Source organism: Notothenia rossii (genome assembly GCF_949606895.1).
Source record: "Notothenia rossii genome assembly, chromosome: 6".
NCBI lineage: Eukaryota > Metazoa > Chordata > Actinopteri > Perciformes > Nototheniidae > Notothenia > Notothenia rossii.
In genome coordinates this window covers 1,524,912-1,549,530 of record NC_136909.1, presented here as the reverse complement: position 1 = coordinate 1,549,530, position 24,619 = coordinate 1,524,912, and the positions used below count along the sequence as shown (strand labels likewise).

The following is a 24,619-nucleotide window of genomic DNA, read 5'->3' as shown; positions in this document are numbered from 1 at the left end:
TGACAGGTGCTGTGACAGGTCACACCTCTCCCTACACCTCACCCCGCACATCAAAGGATATCACACGTGTGATAACACCTCGAACAAAGGGATCATTAGCATATCAAACGGGGCGGGACATCTGTCATTAGCATAAGTAGGGAGAAGTGTGACCTGTCACAGCACCTGTCACTTTTTATGCATATTAATGTGATGGATGTCGCATCCTTATAACTACTGCTCAGAATCAGGGATTAAAGAAAAGGTTTTATAATCATAATTATAATCAAGTATGTTATATAAGTAGTGAATGTAGAACAGGGTCACAGGGCAGAGCCTGGAGGAGTAAACACATAGGAGTTCAGCATATGAAGTTTACAAATTTACATTTAAACTCAGGATTTAATCAGGGTTTTTAACTTCAGGGTTAACTTTAGGTTAGAGAGGTAACTTCAGGGTTAACTGTGTATTTGAACCGTAGCCAAAGGGTGAGGCATAATGCCTCTGCCGTTATGTTTTACCCAAACTGTTGGCACTATCATCAAGACCTCATTAAAATAAACGCTCCTCCATATGTTTCAGTCATCACGTCCAATTACTAACAAGATAAAGGTGACAATAAAGAATAATACAAACTAGCATAAATTATTATTATTATTAAAGACATGTGTCATGCATTTATCTTTATGTCTGACCTTGTAATCATTGTATTAATATTAATATTTTCCCTAATAAGTAATAATTTGCACCAGACGTAGTCTTGCATATCAAGCTGCATACATGTCACATAACTTGTTTCTTTAGAACAAACAAACAACAGAATTGATGTTTTATCATTATTATGTGGATGTCTCTCAGCGAGTTCACGCTATTTTAGAGTGCATATGTATTTTGTATGAATGAAAGTAAGTTAGGTTGATCATAGAAGTTCATTTTGGGTTGGCTTTGGGTTTTAGGCCTTAATTTTGATGTCACAGGGGTTTAGCGCCACCATCTTGGTTTTTGGACTGTCGCCATCCTGGTTTTTGGACCACCACCATCTTGGTTTTTGGACCACCACCATCTTGGTTTTTGGACCACCACCATCTTGGTTTTTGGACCACCACCATCTTGGTTTTTGGACCACCACCATCTTGGTTTTTGGACCACCACCATCTTGGTTTTTGGACCACCACCATCTTGGTTTTTGGACTGTCGCCATCTTGGTTTTTGGACCACCACCATCTTGGTTTTTGGACTGTCGCCATCCTGGTTTTTGGACCACCACCATCTTGGTTTTTGGACCACCACCATCTTGGTTTTTGGACCACCACCATCTTGGTTTTTGGACTGTCGCCATCTTGGTTTTTGGACCACCACCATCTTGGTTTTTGGACCACCACCATCTTGGTTTTTGGACCACCACCATCTTGGTTTTTGGACCACCACCATCTTGGTTTTTGGACTGTCGCCATCTTGGTTTTTGGACCACCACCATCTTGGTTTTTGGACCACCACCATCTTGGTTTTTGGACCACCACCATCTTGGTTTTTGGACTGTCGCCATCTTGGTTTTTGGACTGTCGCCATCTTGGTTTTTGAACTGTCGCCATCTTGGTTTCTTGACCGTCAGTATCTTGGTTATGAAATTGATTTTATGGTTAATATTGTTTTTTATTTACCTAGGTAAGATGTAATCATGCATGATTTTAACTTGGTTGTTATTTTGTTTATGGTTTTTTCCTGTCACTTATTTCTTGTTCATACTTCTTGATGCAACATTTAAATACATGTAGGGTGGCATTTTGAAGTTTGTTGTGGTAAAACTGCACCTTTTTGTATTTCCTATAGCTTGAAATGGTAAGTGGGAAAATAACATGACCAACTCTGTGAATGAGCTCCTTGAGGGTTCATACGTTCTGTACTGAAGAGATGAAATGAAGTTAAACCAGTTTACTGAGAGCTGATGAGGAGTGGCAGGTGTTTGTGGAATGAGACCCACCTGTGTGTTAAAGTTGAATAAAGAGAGATGCCAGGAAACAGTTTGTTACTCTTCATCACTACGGAGAGACGAACGGACTGAAAACCAGACGATCAGATTCAGACCAAACTAACAACTTCCTCTGAGTTCAGCCACAGGAGAGAAAAGAGGAAACTGCATCACTGCTGCTTCAACCTGAGGACCCTCCACCCCCTGAAGGTGAGTCTGACTCCAAACATCACTAGACACCTGAAACCTGCTTTAACCCTTAGAAACCATAGCAACCGGGTCAAAAAAGCATTAAATGCATATGTGTGTCTTTTTGACCCGGTGAGGTGGTTTTCTTGAAGTATCTTTGTAATTAAAATGTTTAATCATTTCATATTCCAGCTATTTCTCAAAAAACATGTTTTGGATATCATGCTATTCAAATTTTAAATTAACATTTTAAGACGTTTTTGTTTTTGTAATAATACCCAAAGCTTCCATAAGTGGGTCAACATTTCCTATGGAGTCCTATGGGAACCTTTGATTCTTAAATTCACTGTAGACCACACAGACTACATCAGAAGTGACACCTCTCAGGACGATCATTTTACACAGCAGGATCTGATACCTGTCAGTATAATAATAATAATAATAATAATAATAATAATACATTATATTTGATAGGGCTTTTCAAGGACTCAACATCGCTTTACAATATAAGGGAAGGTTAGGGCGGGGGGTATAGGACTAACAAACACGATCAACCAGCATGGATTGATGGGGGTCTGATTATCTCAATGTGTTACCTCAGAAAATATTTGATATCATCATCTGTGTGTGTGTGTCTGTGTGTGTGTGTGTGTGTGTGTGTGTGTGTGTGTGTGTGTGTGTGTGTGTGTGTGTGTGTGTGTTCGCACATGGTAAATGAAGAGTTTATCGCCGGCCACTAGAGGGCAGTGTCACTGCTGTCGCTGCCCGGTTATGCCGTGCTCTGACCCGGAAGTGCCGAGCGGCCATTTTAGTTCAAACATTGTTCATGCACTCCGCCTCGAGTTGAGACGTTCGTCCACTCATTCATGTAAGACTGTTTCCACTATTATATTATACCATATATTATACTATATATATATTATACTATTATACTACTATACTCTGTTTCGTGGTACATATTTGTGTTGATTGAATTGCATGGATGTAATACTTTGTCAGCTTATCTTGCTGCATTATTCTGTTTTAGGGTGTCGTCATCCTTGTCAATAAATCACCGAAACTGACATTGAGGAGTGTGTTTCTTCAGTAAAGTTCTGCTTTTCAATTATCACTATGTTCAAAACGTTTTTTTTCAAAATGTTAAAAAATGTAATTAAATTATAAATAGTGAAAAATAAAATATGAAATCTTTCCTGTGTGGACCTAAATAATATAGAAGTGATCTTTCTTAACCAAAATGACAAAGATGGCATAAAAAGACATTATTCTAATACGGGTCATTTTTGACCCACGTATGGAAGAGTGTAGGGTCCAGTCACTCGGGCATCTCAGGGTTAAAGGTTTGAGGGGATAGACTCCTTTACCAATGCCGCTAACCTGATTGTATGGAACATCTTTTCTGTGTGGATTAACTGTGAGGGCTCCCTGGCTGTGTATTTAATTTAACACCAGTGATTATTGAGGAGACAGTTAGGTGTCTGTAATCCTGAGGCTACGCAGAGAGCATATACTGTTTATGTAATCAATTATTATATTCGTTCAAGGCAATGTTGCTTTTATTCATAATGTGTTAACTTCAAAGCGCATCGTAAAGCATTGTGCCAGAAAAGAGGTGAACATGTGGGGGTTGAAGGATTATTTGAATTATTTGAAGGATTAAAGTAACGGGGTATGACAGGAAAGTAAAATCTAGTATATTAATTTTGGTGTCACCTTATATATGTTCATGTGTGTTAAATTTGAAGGGACAAAGTATCCTTTCCTCCCCCAATATATTGAGGTGAAAGGCCAAGGCTCTGGAATGTTTCCCTCGTAAAAAAAGGGTGTGTGTGACACAATCTTGTAGCAGATGTGTATGTGTTTTCATTGAAGTAAATATAAATGCTACATGATTATTGGTCAACTATACCTCTGTTCTTATTCTTTCATGTGTGGGTACTAAATGGCTACAAACATTGTGGAGAAATTAGCTTAAACATCTTTTATTACTCTATATGAAATGGAAGCAGTTTTTATGACAGGGACGAGAGAGGTGGGGGAGGGACGCATTCCGAAGAGGTTCAGCATGTCAATTGTCAGGGGAATCGACTTGTTTTCAATAGAGGTGTGTGGTTGGTTACTTTGTGTTAATAATAGCAGTATGTGTAAAGGAAGCTGGAAATATACAATGTGAAACCTTTTATTTGAAGTAAAGATGTGAACAATAGCTCAAACAAATGGAAGGGCCATAGGTAAGCCTGTGAGAAGTTTGACTATTTGAAAAGCATCTCTAATACTGCTTAAGAGCATAGGTAATGTGTTCCTCGTTGTTATTGATATGAAAGTAATTAACATGTATTACGTATATTTAGCCAACTATAACAACTATATCTTAAAACATACTTTTAACTTGTGTGTGGCAGTCAGGAGGCGGGAAGATGGACACAGGGACCAAGGGCCATAAAGGAGATGTGTGTGTGCTGGCTACAAGCTGCTGTGTCGCACTGATTGGGTGCGACAGGCCATGTGTTGGTCTCTGCCAATAAGATGACCTCTGGGGGAAAGCACGTACACCTCCTCCTCCTGTGTTTTAGTATGAAAGACTGTGTTTTCCTTTGGTTCGCGCTCTTGTTTTTCACCAGCCGTTCCTGAGACCTGTCTCACACGGGTGGTAGAACCTGAGCCCGGAGTACTCTGCAGAGTGCTTCGTGATTTCTTTGTATTTTGTATCGTTACTGTGTATCATTAAAAGCAGGATTATTGTTTAACTTGTATTCTGGTGTTTCTTAATCCCTTCCTTTTCTACGAACTCACCCAGCTTAGCAAACGACACGCGGAGACGAGGTTGGTTCTCAACATCCTCCAAATCTCCAACAGGGTCCACCTGACCGTAATGTCTCCATCACTGCAGAACAAAAACATACCTGACTTGAACATTAAAGTGACTATCAACAATCCTTTTTAAATGTAGGCAAATCCATAAAACAAAGTTTATTCTTTGTGGATCTTAAAGTCCAGCAACACTTAACAGATAAAAGCCCCATTCGATCTGAAGTGAACGATATTTACTGGGCTACTTTAGGGTTGAAATGTCCCGTACTGTAGAGATTAAATGAGGTTAAACCAGTCACCGATGAGCTGATGAGGAGTGGCTGGTGTTTGTGGAGTGAGACACAATGTGTGTTAAAGTTGAACAAAGAGAGATGCCAGGAAACAGGTTGTTACCATAGCAACCATTCAAATGAGTGGCAGCCTGTTCCAGCAGCTCCTACTCATCACTGAGTACTTTGCTTATATTTAAAATTATCTGTCTTTGGCTCTTTTCTGCTGAACCAATGTAAATGTCCCCTCTGTGGGACCAATAAAGGTATTCTGATTCTGATTCTGTTCTTCTTCATCACTTCAGAGAGACGGACTGAAACCCAGACGATCAGATTCACCTTCAGACCAAATTAACAACTTCCTCTGAGTATAGAAGCATACATCCGGATGGAGATCATTAATATATGCTGAACAACAACAGTCCCAACACAGAGCCTGTGGTACTTCCAGTGAGTATGGTTCGGTTGATGACAGTTCATTATTTATAAGAAAACATTGAGAATGACCAGATACATACGGCCTTACCCATTTTAGTGAGCTAACTGATAGCTTGACTTTGGAGAGTTTTGATGAAGGTTTTGGATGACTTACTGTGTGATATGCTTTATGGAGATCAAGAAAAACTGCTCCAACTATCCCTCCTTTGTCTAAATTAGCCGTGATTCCTTCCAAGAAGAAACACCATGCAGTCTCAGTAGAACAATTGTTCCTGAATCCAAACTGAATAGGGAGGGGTAGGTCGTTGTTGCTCAGGTGTGACACCAGCTGTTCTACCTTTGAAACCACTTTAGACACAACAGGTAGAATGCTGATGGGTCTATAGCTGATAACTTGTCACCATATTTAAATACTGGTTAATAATTATAATTAAAAAAGCCATGACTGACTGTACTTCCTGTCTGCTGTGTTTTCAGCTTCACTCAGAGACACAGATACAGACAGAGAGAATTGCTTGATGAGAACAGCAGCATCATCATGAGATCCTGAAGATATACACTTTTCTGTTTTTAAAATGAGATAAACTTTGACTTTTCTGACAAAATTATAGGAAGAAACACGTGTTGAAAGGATTTACCTACCTGGAAACAAAAAAAGAAAGAGAAACGGCAAGAAACTTGGGAACATACTGTTCAACTGAAGAACCCAGCAGAGAGCTAACCAACTGCCTAACTGACGGTTAGCCTAACTGTCCTGCTAGCTAACTACCACCAAGCTAAGAAGAGGAATTCAGCCAAAAACTCAAGAGTAGCAACAGCAGCAGCAGCAGAGCCCCATGGCTTCAATCACATCCTTTATAGAGGCTACTCATATTGATTACCCAACAAAGGTCAAAACAAAAACTGCCAGGAAGAAATTCAAAGTAAAACTGTTGAAGGGAAGTCCAGAGACGCTCTTTGCTGACCTGAAAAATATTACAGAAGTCAGCAATCTGATCTTCTTCACAGACCAGCCATCAACATGGCACGCCGCCATAAGTGCCCACTACCCTTCTGTGGAGGAAGAGGAGATCCAGGATGCCAGGCAATTCAAATTTAAAGACGTAGAAGACTCAGACACTCTCATGACAACAGTCAACGTGTTTAAGAACGGGACTGTCATGGTGCAGGGGAACTTCCAACCATTTGAGCGGGACTTTCTTCGTATAAAGGAACGGGCCCAACAAGAGAGAATTGCCCCCACTGACAACAACCAAACCCTGACAGATGTATTCGCAGAGTTGTCCCTGAACCCACCGACACCCCCCACACGACGAGCTCAGAGACATCCAGCAGATGCTCAGCCTGCTCTGAGTGGTGGTCGCCATGGATAAAGACATGTTCATGTGTACAGCATATATCCCCCCATCAGAATCACCTTATTATAGTGAAAATAGTTTCTCCATTCTTGAAGATGAGATCAATCAACACCAGGCCCAGGGAAGTGTACTGATCTGTGGGGACTTCCGGCAACAATCTTGATTCTGATTGGCCACAAGACTCGAAAAAACATCAGCAAAGATGTTTTATTGAGAAGATGATCACTACATGACAGAAGTTTTCAAAACCGTTCATGGTCTCAGGCAGTGTTGGGCAAGTTACTTTTAAAAAGTAACTAGTAATAGTTATAGTTACTCCTCCCCAAAAGCAACTAGTTACTTTATTAGTTACTAAATTATAAAAGTAACTAGTAACAAGTTACTTTATTTTTAAAATAATAACAATACAAATACAAGTTTTTGTGTTGTTTTTTGCTGACTAGTTCTCTGAAGGCAACAGACTCAACCGTTGCGATGGGCAGCCTCTAGTTGACTGGGTCACATGTGGCGATTTAAAAAACCGTTTTTTGGCTGTTTAGATGGTGTTGCTCCATCTGGGTCACTGCCGGTGGTTGAGACGGTGGGGTCTTTGGCGACTACTTTTATAGCCCCATGTACATTACTTAGGTGCTTCAGGAGATTGGCACTGCTGTTATTCGATGTGGACAATGCTTCCTGTCCTGCACACAGTTTACATTTTAATGTAATATTTTTTGCGTCCTTTATCCCCACAAATTCAAAATAGTGGTTATATCTCCAAGTTGCAAATGCGCTGCTGCTCTCGCTGATACTTGCATCTGCCATTGTGTGTGTGTGTGTGTGTGTGTGTGTGTGTGTGTGTGTTAGCATTAGCAAGTGTTCGTGTCTGTGTATTTCCCCCATAAGGCAAGACCCGCCCAACTCTGTCTCTGATTGGCTTACCCTGAAATGTTACCCCGCTTTAACCAATCATCACTCCTCTCTGGTTACGTTCACTTTTCCATGGTGCTGTGAGAGGACATCCTGTATTCACCTGTAAGTTACATCCGCAGTGAGATTCGGTTCAGCTCCATCACAGGATGTAACGCAGTAACCAGTGATGCAAATTAGTCGCTTTTCGGCGCCTCCCGCTTTTTTAACGCTGATTTGGGTGACTTGTGTAATTCGCGGAGAACCGAAGAGTTTTCGTTTTGGGGGTGGGGGGGGGTCCGTCCGTCCGTCAGTCCGACTAACGGACAACTTTTCACTTCAAAAAAGAAGAAGAAATCTAGACCGCAAAATAATTAAACAAGCGAGTGCCTGTTTTTCCTGGCCAAGGGCAGGTTCCTTGAACACAACACGAGCGTAACGTGTCTTCACGTGGTATACGTCTCGTCGGAAAGGAGTGTAGACTAGAGTGCTGACGGAGAGCACCGGAACGCCGCTCCAGCTCTTCAAATATTGCAGTACCCATAAGGAGCCGTCCACACACCGCAGTGTTTGTGAGGCTGTGTCTTTAGTTGTAAGCACAGTGGCGATCTGTTGTTATTAGCATCTGGTTAGCTAGCTATGCTAACGGATTTAAAGAGCTTTTCTCCAACCAGGTGGAAGAGAGCTCTCTCCTGAGAGGCTCAAATAACCTCAGCTCAGTGAGGTTAAGGCACACCTTGATATGATCATTATAATTATTAATGAGACATTAGAGTCTAAATGAAAAACAGGTATAAAATACTATATGACAGTAACAAAAAAAAGTTGTTAAAAATAACAAGAATAGAGTTTAAAAGGAGAGTGATTTGTAAAATATCCCCAAAAAAAAATCTGCTTACAGTTCTGTTTCAAATGGGTGTTGAGATGTATCCATAGATCTCATGTTGCTCTCAAAGTGCACCAGATTGATGCTTTTAACTTCAATATTTAAAAAAAAATCTTCCCAAGACCCCACTAGAGGAGGTTAGGTCCCCCCCACTTAAATCATGTTCACATGGATAGGATACTAAATACATTTGCACACATCTTGTGTCCATATCTTTCTGCCACAACCATGCATGCGCGAGTCATGGCAAGATATCTGGATTCAGAGGTTGCTTGTTCTTTGCACAGAATGAAAGAAAGGCCAAATTAATGGGCTGTGATTTTAGTATTTTTAAGCAGAGGTTGAGTTCAATAATTTGTACGGCCCTCGGAGGATGTTGTAAAAATTGAAAGGAAAAAGGTTCCCCACCCCTGCTGTAAATAATAATAAAAACCCTTGATTTATAACTTAACATCTCTGTCTCCGATTGATCAGAGTATATTATAAAGAATAGCCAGTTAATTGAAGCATTATAGCACAGGCCTTTGTCAGATGGTATATTACGCTGTTTTTTTTCTGCTTCGAATAGTTCTCTCTTTTTTCACCATACGTGTGTTTGCATCCCTGAGTAACGCACCCATGTAAATCACACTAGCTATAACGGCGTTACTTAATGGGAATATGTAACTAGTAACGCTATTAATTACCGCAAAGGGTGGTTGTGTTACAGTAACGCGTTACTTTGTCCTCTTGGGAATCAAAACTTTGATAAATGGGACAAACGGCCACTAGATTAAAGCTGAGATTCCACAGAGTCTATAGGTATTAGTATCATCACTGAGCGATCAGAACTCGCGACAGGGGAAGCAAACACAGACATCACAACAGCTTTACGGATTCACGGGAGATCGTCTCACTTTAGCTGGCAATCTGATCAAAATGTGTGTTCAATGGCATTAAAACGATAAAAACGCTGCTGAAGGTTAATCCTTAGGTTAATCCAATGTGTGTGTCATTTACATTTTTTTTGTTGATAATCCATCATTCCATTTTTATGTCAAAAACGGAGATTTCACATTAGCTGCTAATGATGATAGCCACCAGAGTGGATTGCAGCTTCCGGTTCCGGGGCATTCTGTCATCACTCATTCACCAATGGGTAATGTTTGATGGATTTTAGGAACTTCCCCTCGATTCTATTGGCTCTAATGGTTAAAAAGAGGTGTCAATCATCAAAATCGAACGAGGGGGGCCAGAGATATGGAAAATGCACCCACATGACCCCAGAGGTGGTTTATTTTTCTAAATCTCTCTAAAAAGGTCAAATGTCACTTGTTTTGCATCAATCTTGATACAGAGTACTTATTATCTGTTGTACTTTTGGATTCCTAAAGCTTTTATTCTACCATCCCATCATCCAAGGGTGGTTTTCACTATAAGTAATTTTTCTTTGGACGGACACAATCATTTACATTTTTTTACTATGTTCAATCTGAATTTACTTTAAAATAAAAACATCTATATTGATTCTGACTTTTCTAAATCCAACTCACAGGTTTATCATTACTTTGAGAACACAGATTATTAATTTAACTCTTTTAGAAGATATGCTCATTTGTTCTGGAAATGTCATTTTCGAGCTTGAAACCTGAACAAAAAAAAATCAACTTTGATTAAACTGAAATACATGCACTTATCTTAATGTCTTCTCCTTAACACGTGGGACCAACCAAAGCTTGTGAGAACGATGTTTCTCCATAACTCTCATTAACATGGAGTTTGATTTAGAGCCAATGAGAGGAAGAGCTTTCTTCACATGATCAATGATTTCAGATCTTTATGTCGGGTTAGTTTAACCTTTTCTGTTTCTTTCATTCTGTGTCATTTTAAATTGTTGTTCATTTCTGATTTGTGTGTGACGGGATCCAGAATAAATAAAAACATGTATCCACCTGAATGTTTGAGCGGCCAATCATTTATCAGCTCTGAACAAACACATTAAGAAATCTACTTCAGATTATAACGTTTCCAGACATTAAAATCAATGTTTAAACTGAAATGATATTTAATAAACAGAGTTTAGAGCCTGAATTAACTCTTGGTTCCTCAGAATCAGGGATTAAAGAAAAGGTCTTATAATCATAAGTATGTTATATAAGTAGTGAATGTTGAACAGGGTCACAGGGCAGAGCCTGGAGGAGTAAACACATAGGTTTTAGACTTTGAGCGTGTAATTCATGCCTTTGTTTCTACGCGTCTAGATTACTGCAATGCACTTTATGCTGGCCTAAACAAGACTTCGCTGGCACACCTCCACGGCTCGGCTGTTTACAGGAACACGCAAGCATGAACACATCACCCCTATTCTGGCTTCCCTCCACTGGCTTCCCTCCACTGGCTTCCCTCCACTGGCTTCCCTCCACTGGCTTCCCTCCACTGGCTTCCCTCCACTGGCTTCTCTCCACTGGCTTCCCTCCACTGGCTTCACTCCACTGGCTTCTCTCCACTGGCTTCCCTCCACTGCCTTCCCTCCACTGACTTCCCTCCACTGGCTTCTCTCCACTGGCTTCCCTCCACTGGCTTCCCTCCACTGGCTTCCCTCCACTGGCTTCCCTCCACTGGCTTCCCTCCACTGGCTTCTCTCCACTGACTTCCCTCCACTGGCTTCCCTCCACTAGCTTCCCTCCACTGACTTCCCTTCACTGGCTTCCCTCCACTGCCTTCCCTCCACTGGCTTCTCTCCACTGACTTCCCTCCACTGGCTTCTCTCCACTGGCTTCCCTCCACTGACTTCCCTCCACTGGCTTCTCTCCACTGACTTCCCTCCACTGGCTTCTCTCCACTGACTTCCCTCCACTGCCTTCCCTCCACTGGCTTCCCTCCACTGGCTTCCCTCCACTAGCTTCCCTCCACTGACTTCCCTTCACTGGCTTCCCTCCACTGCCTTCCCTCCACTGCCTTCCCTCCACTGACTTCCACTGGCTTCCCTCCACTGGCTTCCCTCCACTGCCTTCCCTCCACTGACTTCCACTGCCTTCCCTCCACTGGCTTCCCTCCACTGACTTCCACTGGCTTCCCTCCACTGGCTTCCCTTCACTGGCTTCTCTCCACTGCCTTCCCTCCACTAGCTTCCCTCCACTGACTTCCCTCCACTGGCTTCCCTCCACTGCCTTCTCTCCACTGCCTTCCCTCCACTGGCTTCCCTCCACTGCCTTCCCTCCACTGGCTTCCCTCCACTGCCTTCCCTTCACTGGCTTCTCTCCACTGGCTTCCCTCCACTGGCTTCCCTCCACTGACTTCCCTTCACTGGCTTCTCTCCACTGCCTTCCCTCCACTGGCTTCCCTCCACTGCCTTCTCTCCACTGCCTTCCCTCCACTGGCTTCCCTCCACTGCCTTCCCTCCACTGGCTTCCCTCCACTGCCTTCCCTTCACTGGCTTCTCTCCACTGGCTTCCCTCCACTGGCTTCCCTCCACTGCCTTCCCTCCACTGGCTTCTCTCCACTGGCTTCCCTTCACTGCCTTCCCTCCACTGCCTTCCCTTCACTGGCTTCTCTCCACTGGCTTCTCTCCACTGGCTTCCCTCCACTGGCTTCCCTCCACTGCCTTCCCTTCACTGGCTTCTCTCCACTGACTTCCCTCCACTGCCTTCCCTTCACTGGCTTCTCTCCACTGGCTTCCCTCCACTGGCTTCCCTCCACTGCCTTCCCTCCACTGGCTTCCCTCCACTGGCTTCTCTCCACTGGCTTCCCTCCACTGACTTCCCTCCACTGGCTTCCCTCCACTGGCTTCCCTCCACTGCCTTCCCTCCACTGACTTCCCTCCACTGGCTTCTCTCCACTGGCTTCTCTCCACTGGCTTCCCTCCACTGACTTCCCTCCACTGACTTCCCTCCACTGGCTTCCTCTCCATTTTAGAGTTCATTTTAAGATGTTGTTGTTTGTTTTTAAATCTCTTAATGGGCTGGCTCCTCAGTACATCTCAGACCTCCTACAGGTCTACACCCCCTCAAGGGCTTTGAGGTCGGCTGATCAGCTGCTGCTGGTAGTCCCTAAAACAAAGAGAAAGACCAGGGGAGACCGAGCCTTCTCAGCAGTAGCCCCCAGGCTCTGGAACGACCTGCCCCCCCCCTCATGTCAAATTGTCGCCCACCCTCCAAACGTTTAAGTCCCGCCTGAAGACCCACCTCTTTTCCCTCGCTTTCGAGTCAGTTGGAGCTGTTTTATCGATTGTTATGCTTTTATTTGTCAGTCCATAGCCCTTAGTGCCTTTGATCTATTCTTATGTGTGCCTTTTATCTATTATTGTAATATTATATTTTATTATAATGTTATGTCTGCTGTGAAGCACTTCGGTAAAACCCTCTGTTTTTAATATGTACTATATAAATAAAGTGGATTGGATTGGATTGGATAGGAGTTCAGTTTTTAACTTCAGGCTTGACATAATTTAGACATTGGGTCAGGGGAGTATTATATTATTTAAGACAAACAGGGTCTATAAAGACATTTTAACTATTGAACTTATTTATATGTTTATATCTCTCCAAAATAACTCTTTAACTCCTCCTTAACTCTCCAAAAACAACCTCAACTCCACCTTAACTCTCCAAAATACCACCTTAACTCTCCAAAATAACTAATTAAGACTCAAAAATAACTCCTTAAGTCTCCAAAATAACTTTTTAACTCCACCTTAACTCTCGAAAAACCACCTTAACTCTCTTAAATACCACCTTTACCCTCCAAAAACCACTTTAACCCCCTTTATTTGTATTCTATTTGTGTGTGGTACTACACGCTCCAGTACAGTAGGTGGCAGTAATGCGCCAAACAGAGAAGAAGAAGAAGTGTGATTACGTCACAGGAACCCAAACAGCCGTCCTCAGCTGTTGTTGCTGTTGTTGTGTCTGTAAACAACAACATGTTTGCTCTCCCTACAGCGGTATTTTAAACCATGATCTCCGTGAGTTACCTCCTGCTGTGCGGACAGCTGCTGCTCCTGGTCTCCGTGATTCTGCTTCAGTTTCTGGAGGGGATCCACTCCCAGAACTCCTCCAGCCCCGCGGGTCCCGAGGCCTCCTCCTCCCCGGGCCACAGAGCCTCAGAGCCGGGCAGCAGAGCCACGGAGCCCCCGACCTCCAGCCAGCTGCCTCCGGAGCTCCAGAGCTACGAAGCCCCGGCGGAGAGCACCAACTACACGGAGCCTTTCGAGTACAAACCTCGGTCTCCGGTGGTCCTGTGCAGCTACCTGTGAGTAGCATCACTGTGGTAGCATTAGCATGCTACATGTTAGCATAGAGATGGTAAAAGTACACGCATCCTTTACTCAGGTAGAAGTACACATCCTTTACTCAGGTAGAAGTACACATCCTTTACTCAGGTAGAAATACACATCCTTTACTCAGGTAGAAGTACACATCCTTTACTCAGGTAGAAGTACACATCCTTTACCCAGGTAGAAGTACACATCCTTTACTCAGGTAGAAGTACACATCCTTTACTCAGGTAGAAGTACACATCCTTTACTCAGGTAGAAATACACATCCTTTTCTCAGGTAGAAGTACACATCCTTTACTCAGGTAGAAGTACACATCCTTTACTCAGGTAGAAGTACACATCCTTTACTCAAGTAGAAGTACACACATCCTTTACTCAGGTAGAAGTACACATCCTTTACTCAGGTAGAAGTACACACATCCTTTACTCAGGTAGAAGTACACATCCTTTACTCAGGTAGAAATACACATCCTTTTCTCAGGTAGAAGTACACATCCTTTACTCAGGTAGAAGTACACACATCCTTTACTCAGGTAGAAGTACACATCCTTTACTCAAGTAGAAGTACACTCATCCTTTACTCAGGTAGAAGTACACGCATCCTTTACTCAGGTAGAAGTACACATCCTTTACTCAGGTAGAAGTACACATCCTTTACTCAGGTAGAAGTACACACATCCTTTACTCAGGTAGAAGTACACATCCTTTACTCAAGTAGAAGTACACACATCCTTTACTCAGGTAGAAGTACACACATCCTTTACTCAGGTAGAAGTACACATCCTTTACTCAGGTAGAAGTACACACATCCTTTTCTCAGGTAGAAGTACACACATCCTTTACTCAAGTAGAAATACACATCCTTTACTCAGGTAGAAGTACACATCCTTTACTCAGGTAGAAGTAAACACATCCTTTTCTCAGGTAGAAATACACATCCTTTACTCAGGTAGAAGTACACATCCTTTACTCAGGTAGAAGTACACACATCCTTTACTCAGGTAGAAGTACACATCCTTTACTCAGGTAGAAGTACACATCCTTTACTCAGGTAGAAGTAAACACATCCTTTTCTCAGGTAGAAATACACATCCTTTACTCAGGTAGAAGTACACATCCTTTACTCAGGTAGAAGTACACACATCCTTTACTCAGGTAGAAGTACACATCCTTTACTCAGGTAGAAGTACACACATCCTTTACTCAGGTAGAAGTACACATCCTTTACTCAGGTAGAAGTACACACATCCTTTTCTCAGGTAGAAATACACACGTCCAGGTATTTGTGTTCAAAATGTAAGAAGTATAAGGTAAAACGTGGTCAGAAAAACAAGTAGTGGAGTAAAGTACTTATACCAGAAAGATGTACTTACGTACAGTAACAAAGTATTTGTACTCCACTACTTCCCACCTCTGATGTTAAATATAAAAATGAGCAGGAACTCAACACACAGTAAAGCTGAGTGAGTGCTTCGTCCCCTGCATCAAGTAAGACCACACACATTTTATAAAACCCAGAGGAAATTAGATTAAATTACATACATGCTCACTCTTTTTTTTTTACCAGTGAATGCACATGAATGACTTTGATAATTTATTATTTTATATGAATTTAAATCAAATAGTTACTATACCTCACATACAGAGCATCAACTAGTTCCTGAACAGTGTCCTTCACATGCTGATATCCATCATGTACAAAATACTGAGGTTTTTTCTCAAAATGTTGGCTTTTTTTGGAAAATCTCAACATTCTGACTTTTTCTCAAACAATTCTATAAAACTTCTCCTAATGCTCAAAGACGCTTTACATAAAAACAGAGTCCTGATCCAAGTGTGAGTAAAGTGTGTGGGTTGTTGATCAGAGTTTGAAAGCTAGAGTGAATAAGTGAGTTTTGAGAGATGTTTTTCAAGTCACTTAAAGGTGGGGTAGGTCATTCTGGAGAAAGCAGCTCGAGTGCGCTAGAATTAGAAAATACACAGCCGGAGAAAATCTTCCACTTCCTCACAGAGCCCCTCCTCCAACACACACGACCAATCAGGGAACGAGATCAGTTTGTGCACAGATGGAAGGCTGACAGGCAGGTAGGCCATCCAGTTACTTTAGCCGGCTCAGATGATTGGTCAGTTCTACGGCTTCCACAGATGACATGTTGTTATGGATTTTTTGTCAAAGCACTTAAAATATTAATTGCTATCGGTTAAGAGCATTCCATGGAATATAACGTGTGTGTGTGTGTGTGTGTGTGTGTGTGTGTGTGTGTGTGTGTGTGTGTGTGTGTGTGTGTGTGTGTGTGTGTGTGTGTGTGTGTGTGTGTGTGTGTGTGTGTGTGTGTGTGTGTGTGTGTGTGTGTGTGTGTGTGTGTGTGTGTGTGTGTGTGTGTGTGTGTGTGTGTGTGTGTGTGTGTGTGTGTGTGTCTTCCTTCCTTCCTTCCTTCCTTCCTTCCGAAGCCCGGAGGAGTTTGTGTTCTGTCAGGACCCGGTGGACCACGCAGGAAACCACAGCGCCTTCCTGGAGCTGGGACACGGCTGCGTGGGGGTGAGGGGTTTATTTTATCTCTACAAAATACCTCCTTAACTCTGATCATACCCCCTTAACTCTCCAAAAACCACCTTAACTCTCCAGAATACCTGCTTAACTCTGATAATACCCCCTTAACTCTCCAAAAACCACCTTAACTCTCCTAAATACCTCCTTAACTCCAACTTAACTCTCCAGAATATCACCTTAACTCTGATCATACCCCCTTAACTCTCCAAAAACCACCTTAACTCTCCAGAATATCACCTTAACTCTGATAATACCCCTTTAACTCTCCAGAATACCACCTTAACTCTAATAATACCTCCTTAATTCTGATAATACCTCCTTAAGTCTGATAATACCACCTTAACTCTCCAGAATATCACCTTAACTCTGATAATACCCCCTTAACTCTGATCATATCCCCTTAACTCTCCAGAATACCTGCTTAACTCTGATAATACCTCCTTAATTCTGATAATACCTCCTTAAGTCTGATAATACCACCTTAACTCTGATAATACCTCCTTAACTCTGATAATACCACCTTAACTCTGATAATACCTCCTTAACTCTGATAATACCACCTTAACTCTGATAATACCTCCTTAACTCTGATAATACCACCTTAACTCTGATAATACCTCCTTAACTCTGATAATACCACCTTAACTCAGATAATACCTCCTTAACTCAGATAATACCTCCTTAACTCTGATAATACCTCCTTAACTCTGATAATACCACCTTAACTCTGATAATACCTCCTTAACTCTGATAATACCACCTTAACTCTGATAATACCTCCTTAACTCAGATAATACCACCTTAACTCTGATAATACCACCTTAACTCAGATAATACCACCTTAACTCTGATAATACCTCCTTAACTCAGATAATACCTCCTTAACTCTGATAATACCTCCTTAACTCTGATAATACCACCTTAACTCTCCAGAATACCTCCTTAACTCAGATAATACCTCCTTAACTCAGATAATACCTCCTTAACTCAGATAATACCTCCTTAACTCAGATAATACCTCCTTAACTCTGATAATACCACCTTAACTCTGATAATACCTCCTTAACTCTGATAATACCACCTTAACTCTGATAATACCACCTTAACTCAGATAATACCTCCTTAACTCTGATAATACCACCTTAACTCTGATAATACCTCCTTAACTCAGATAATACCTCCTTAACTCTGATAATACCTCCTTAAGTCTGATAATACCTCCTTAACTCTGATAATACCACCTTAACTCTGATAATACCACCTTAACTCAGATAATACCTCCTTAACTCTGATAATACCACCTTAACTCAGATAATACCTCCTTAACTCTGATAATACCACCTTAACTCAGATAATACCTCCTTAACTCTGATAATACCACCTTAACTCTCCAGAATACCTCCTTAACTCAGATAATACCTCCTTAACTCAGATAATACCTCCTTAACTCTGATAATACCACCTTAACTCTGATAATACCTCCTTAACTCTGATAATACCACCTTAACTCTGATAATACCACCTTAACTCAGATAATACCTCCTTAACTCTGATAATACCACCTTAACTCTGATAATACCTCCTTAACTCAGATAATACCTCCTTAACTCTGATAATACCTCCTTAAGTCTGATAATACCTCCTTAACTCTGATAATACCACCTTAACTCTGATAATACCACCTTAACTCAGATAATACCTCCTTAACTCTGATAATACCACCTTAACTCTGATAATACCTCCTTAACTCTGATAATACCACCTTAACTCTGATAATACCACCTTAACTCTGATAATACCTCCTTAACTCTGATAATACCACCTTAACTCTGATAATACCTCCTTAACTCTGATAATACCACCTTAACTCTGATAATACCTCCTTTACTCAGATAATACCTCCTTAACTCTGATAATACCTCCTTAAGTCTGATAATACCACCTTAACTCAGATAATACCTCCTTAACTCTGATAATACCACCTTAACTCAGATAATACCTCCTTAACTCTGATAATACCACCCTAACTCTGATAATACCACCCTAACTCTGATAATACCACCTTAACTCTCCAGAATACCTCCTTAACTCAGATAATACCTCCTTAACTCAGATAATACCTCCTTAACTCTGATAATACCACCTTAACTCTGATAATACCTCCTTAACTCTGATAATACCACCTTAACTCTGATAATACCACCTTAACTCAGATAATACCTCCTTAACTCTGATAATACCACCTTAACTCTGATAATACCTCCTTAACTCAGATAATACCTCCTTAACTCTGATAATACCTCCTTAAGTCTGATAATACCTCCTTAACTCTGATAATACCACCTTAACTCTGATAATACCTCCTTAACTCAGATAATACCTCCTTAACTCTGATAATACCACCTTAACTCTGATAATACCTCCTTAACTCAGATAATACCACCTTAACTCTGATAATACCTCCTTAACTCAGATAATACCTCCTTAACTCTGATAATACCTCCTTAAGTCTGATAATACCACCTTAACTCAGATAATACCTCCTTAACTCTGATAATACCACCTTAACTCAGATAATACCTCCTTAACTCTGATAATACCACCCTAACTCTGATAATACCACCTTAACTCAGATAATACCACCTTAACTCTGATAATACCTCCTTAACTCAGATAATACCTCCTTAACTCTGATAATACCTCCTTAACTCTGATAATACCACCTTAACTCTCCAGAATACCTCCTTAACTCTGATAATACCTCCTTAACTCAGATAATACCTCCTTAACTCAGATAATACCTCCTTAACTCTGATAATACCTCCTTAAGTCTGATAATACCTCCTTAACTCAGATAATACCACCTTAACTCTGATAATACCTCCTTAAGTCTGATAATACCTCCTTAACTCAGATAATACCTCCTTAACTCTGATAATACCTCCTTAACTCTGATAATACCACCTTAACTCTGATAATACCACCTTAACTCTGATAATACCTCCTTAACTCTGATAATACCACCTTAACTCAGATAATACCTCCTTAACTCTGATAATACCTCCTTAACTCTGATAATACCTCCTTAACTCTGATAATACCTCCTTAACTCCCCAGAATACCTCCTTAAGTCTGATAATACCTCCTTAAGTCTGATAATACCTCCTTAACTCAGATAATACCACCTTAACTCTGATAATACCTCCTTAACTCTGATAATACCTCCTTAACTCTCCAGAATACCTCATTAACTCTGATAATACCTCCCTAACTCTGATAATACCACCTTAACTCTCCAGAATACCACCTTAACTCTGATAATACCTCCTTAACTCTGATAATACCTCCTTAACTCTGATAATACCTCCTTAACTCTGATAATACCTCCTTAACTCTGATAATACCTCCTTAACTCTGATAATACCACCTTAACTCTGATAATACCTCCTTAACTCTGATAATACCTCCCTAACTCTGATAATACCACCTTAACTCTGATAATACCTCCTTAACTCTGATAATACCTCCCTAACTCTGATAATACCACCTTAACTCTCCAGAATACCACCTTAACTCTGATAATACCTCCTTAACTCTGATAATACCTCCTTAACTCTGATAATACCTCATTAACTCTGATAATACCTCCTTAACTCTGATAATACCTCCTTAACTCTGATAATACCACCTTAACTCTGATAATACCTCCTTAACTCTGATAATACCACCTTAACTCTGATAATACCACCTTAACTCTCCAGAATACCACCTTAACTCTGATAATACCTCCTTAACTCTGATAATACCTCCTTAACTCTGATAATACCTCCTTAACTCTCCAGAATACCTCCTTAACTCTGATAATACCTCCTTAACTCTGATAATACCTCCCTAACTCTGATAATACCACCTTAACTCTCCAGAATACCTCCTTAACTCTGATAATACCTCCTTAACTCTGATAATACCTCCTTAACTCTGATAATACCTCCCTAACTCTGATAATACCTCCTTAACTCTCCAGAATACCTCCTTAACTCTGATAATACCTCCTTAACTCTGATAATACCTCCTTAACTCTGATAATACCTCCTTAACTCTGATAATACCTCCTTAACTCTCCAGAATACCTCATTAACTCTGATAATACCTCCTTAACTCTCCAGAATACCTCATTAACTCTGATAATACCACCTTAACTCTGATAATACCTCCTTAACTCTCCAGAATACCTCATTAACTCTGATAATACCTCCTTAACTCTCCAGAATACCTCATTAACTCTGATAATACCACCTTAACTCTGATAATACCACCTTAACTCTCCAGAATACCTCATTAACTCTGATAATACCACCTTAACTCCCCAGAATACCTCATTAACTCTGATAATACCACCTTAACTCTGATAATACCACCTTAACTCTCCAGAATACCTCATTAACTCTGATAATACCTACTTAACTCTCCAGAATACCTCCTTAACTCTGATAATACCTCCTTAACTCTGATAATACCTCCCTAACTCTGATAATACCACCTTAACTCCCCAGAATACCTCATTAACTCTGATAATACCACCTTAACTCTGATAATACCTACTTAACTCTCCAGAATACCACCTTAACTCTGATAATACCTCCTTAACTCTGATAATACCTCCTTAACTCTGATAATACCTCCTTAACTCTCCAGAATACCTCATTAACTCTGATAATACCTCCTTAACTCTGATAATACCTCCCTAACTCTGATAATACCACCTTAACTCTCCAGAATACCTCATTAACTCTGATAATACCTCCTTAACTCTGATAATACCTCCCTAACTCTGATAATACCACCTTAACTCTCCAGAATACCTCATTAACTCTGATAATACCTCCTTAACTCTGATAATACCTCCTTAACTCTGATAATACCACCTTAACTCCCCAGAATACCTCATTAACTCTGATAATACCTCCTTAACTCTGATAATACCTCCTTAACTCTGATAATACCTCCCTAACTCTGATAATACCACCTTAACTCAGATAATACCTCCTTAACTCTCCAGAATACCTCATTAACTCTGATAATACCTCCTTAACTCTGATAATACCACCTTAACTCTCCAGAATACCTAATTAACTCTGATAATACCTCCTTAACTCTGATAATACCTCCTTAACTCTGATAATACCTCCCTAACTCTGATAATACCACCTTAACTCTGATAATACCTCCTTAACTCTGATAATACCTCCTTAACTCTCCAGAATACCTAATTAACTCTGATAATACCTCCTTAACTCTGATAATACCACCTTAACTCTCCAGAATACCTCATTAACTCTGATAATACCACCTTAACTCTGATAATACCTCCTTAACTCTGATAATACCACCTTAACTCTCCAGAATACCTCATTAACTCTGATAATACCTCCTTAACTCTCCAGAATACCTCATTAACTCTGATAATACCACCTTAACTCTGATAATACCACCTTAACTCTCCAGAATACCTCCTTAACTCTGATAATACCACCCTAACTCTGATAATACCTCCTTAACTCTGATAATACCACCCTAACTCTGATAATACCTCCTTAAGTCTCTACCCCAGCCTGTATTGACCCTTTTCCTGTGTGCAGTGGGGGGGGCAGACTCAGAAGGAGGTGAACCATACGAAGGTTGTGTGTTCGGCGCTGGACGATATCGAGTGTGCCGGAGCACGAGAGTTCCAGAGAGGACACTTCCCCTGCATCAAGTAAGACCTCAAACACTTTGTAAATCCTGAGGGAAATGATCATTTGTTGTATATATATTATATCATTTGTTATTATTAATGTCACTTTTGATCAGATCAAACAAATATTCACGTGGTCCTAAACTTATTCCATTAAAAAAACATGATGGTATTCTCTACTGAATCAAAAAACCATTTATTAATAATAGAATGAATATAAAACGTATTTAATCTGCACATATACTGTATCTAACGGGAACATGTACATTATTACAACAGAAGGAAAGAGAATAGACTTACATATTAAAAAATAACAAAGTATGCACACGTTATTAATAATAAAGAACACAATAAGTACAAAACAAATGGCAGATAAATACACTGGTAAATAAATACATTGAAAGACAAATAATAAAAAGGGTAGGGTGTAGATTAAAAGTCATCACTGCGTGTCTCAGGTACACCGGGCACGACTTCCTCCCCACGCTGCTCTACTCCTTCTTCCTCGGATGCTTAACTCTGCAAAATACTACCTTAACTCTACAGAATAACTCAAGTCTCCAAAATAACTCCTTAACTCTCCAGAATAACTCAAGTCTCCAAAATGACTCCTTAAGTCTCCAATTACCACGTTAACTATCCAAAATACTACCTTAACTCTACAGAATAACTCAAGTCTCCAAAATAACTCCTTAACTCTCCAGAATAACTCCTTAAGTCTCCAATTACCACGTTAACTTTCCAAAATACCACCTTAACTCTCCAAAATACCACCTTAACTATCCAAAATACCACCTTAACTCCAAAATACTACCTTAACTATCCAAAAATAATTCCTTAACTCCAGGTTAACTCTCCAAAATTACTCCTTAACTCTCCAAAATACTCCCTTAACTCTCCAAAATAACTCCTTAACTCTCTTAAAAACACCTCAACTCTCCAAAATTACCCCTTAACTCTCCAAAATAACTCCTTAACTCCACGTTAACTCTCCAAAATACCTCATTAAGTAATTTAAAGTGTCCCCTGTGTGTCTTTCAGGTACACCGGGCACTACTTCATCACCACGCTGCTCTACTCCTTCTTCCTCGGATGCTTCGGGGTGGACCGGTTCTGCCTCGGTCACACGGGCACGGCGGTCGGGAAGCTTTTGACGCTCGGGGGTCTCGGCATCTGGTGGTTCGTGGATCTGATCCTGCTCATCACCGGCGGGTTGATGCCCAGCGACTACAGCAACTGGTGCACCTACTACTGAGGAAAGAGGGTTAGAAACAGAGGGAGATGAGATGGAACTTTGTTCATCCTCTTGGGGAAATTCAGGCGTTTAATGGCAGCAACATGGTCAGTTAAAAAAAACACAAGGTAAAAATAAAGACAAATAAATCATTTAAATAATAGTCTCCAAAAAACACCTTAACTGTCCAAAATACCACCTTAAGTTTCCAAATACCACCTTAACTGTCCAAAAACAGATTTAAAGTTTCTCCTGTGTGTCTCAGGTACACCGGGCACTCGCGTCTTAGAATTTTGACTTTTTTCCCGAGAATTCAGATTTTTTTTTCTCAGAATAAAAAAAAAATGTTTCTTAAAATTCCAACTTTTTTTCCTCACATTCTGACTTTTTTTTCTTAGAATACCGACTCACAGAACTTATTATTTTTTTTCCCACAACTCAAGTTTTTTTTCTTGGAGTTCTGATTTATTTTCTCAGAATTCCCAAAAATGTTTCTTAGAATTCCGACTTTTTTCTCAGAATAAGGAGAAAATGTCCTGGAGTCTCTTTAAGATGTTGTACATACTTTTGATCGTGAAGGGATTTATTTTGTACTGTTCTATTTATGTTTTTACCTTATTGAGTCAGAAAATACGTGTCATGGTGAAATAAATACATACAAATATACATAAATGTTTCTGTACATTTCTCCTAAATTCAGAATTACATGATGCCTCATTTGCATATTTAATCACAACATGAAACAAGAGAATAAGATATTTAAAATAATGGTGTTAATGTCAGTCAGGAAAACACACACAAAAACACTTTATAGTGTATATCGCAGAAAGTCTGTGGATACTTATAGTGTGTGTGTCTGCAGTGTTTTTGTGTTTGAGGTCTCTCAGCTGATCCACAGTCAGCTGATCAGACTCAAACCTGTCCCTGTTGAGTTGACTGTTCCAGTTTCCTCTGTGAACGCATCACATGACCCCACATTCAATCCCAGCATGCATTGCGGCTGCATTTAACCCCTGTATGTCATGGGTTCATACATTTTTATCTTATCATTTGATA

At 40.5% G+C, this 24,619-nt stretch overlaps 1 protein-coding gene and 2 long non-coding RNA genes across 3 annotated transcripts in view; 2 read left to right on the top strand and 1 right to left on the bottom strand.

The window, feature by feature from the left end:
* The first annotated feature begins 1,532 nt into the window (after positions 1–1,532).
* On the top strand, positions 1,533–10,723 carry LOC307042965. Its single transcript, XR_013809251.1, has 3 exons — positions 1,533–2,158; positions 5,523–5,667; positions 6,133–10,723. It is a non-coding gene; the product is annotated as an uncharacterized lncRNA (long non-coding RNA).
* Positions 10,724–13,583: 2,860 nt separating this feature from the next.
* tm2d2 (TM2 domain containing 2) lies at positions 13,584–23,738 on the top strand. The gene is made up of 4 exons (XM_079686654.1): positions 13,584–14,016; positions 16,496–16,583; positions 22,235–22,350; positions 23,371–23,738. Exons 1-4 carry the CDS (start codon positions 13,721–13,723, stop codon positions 23,582–23,584), a joined length of 714 nt encoding a protein of 237 aa, XP_079542780.1. The 5' UTR covers positions 13,584–13,720; the 3' UTR covers positions 23,585–23,738.
* Positions 23,739–23,910: 172 nt separating this feature from the next.
* The window catches only part of LOC307042663, a 1,375-nt gene continuing 666 nt past the window's right edge, over positions 23,911–24,619 (bottom strand). Inside the window, exon 2 of the long non-coding RNA XR_013809213.1 lies at positions 23,911–24,619. This exon is cut by the window's right edge and continues 140 nt beyond it. This is a non-coding gene — a long non-coding RNA (uncharacterized lncRNA).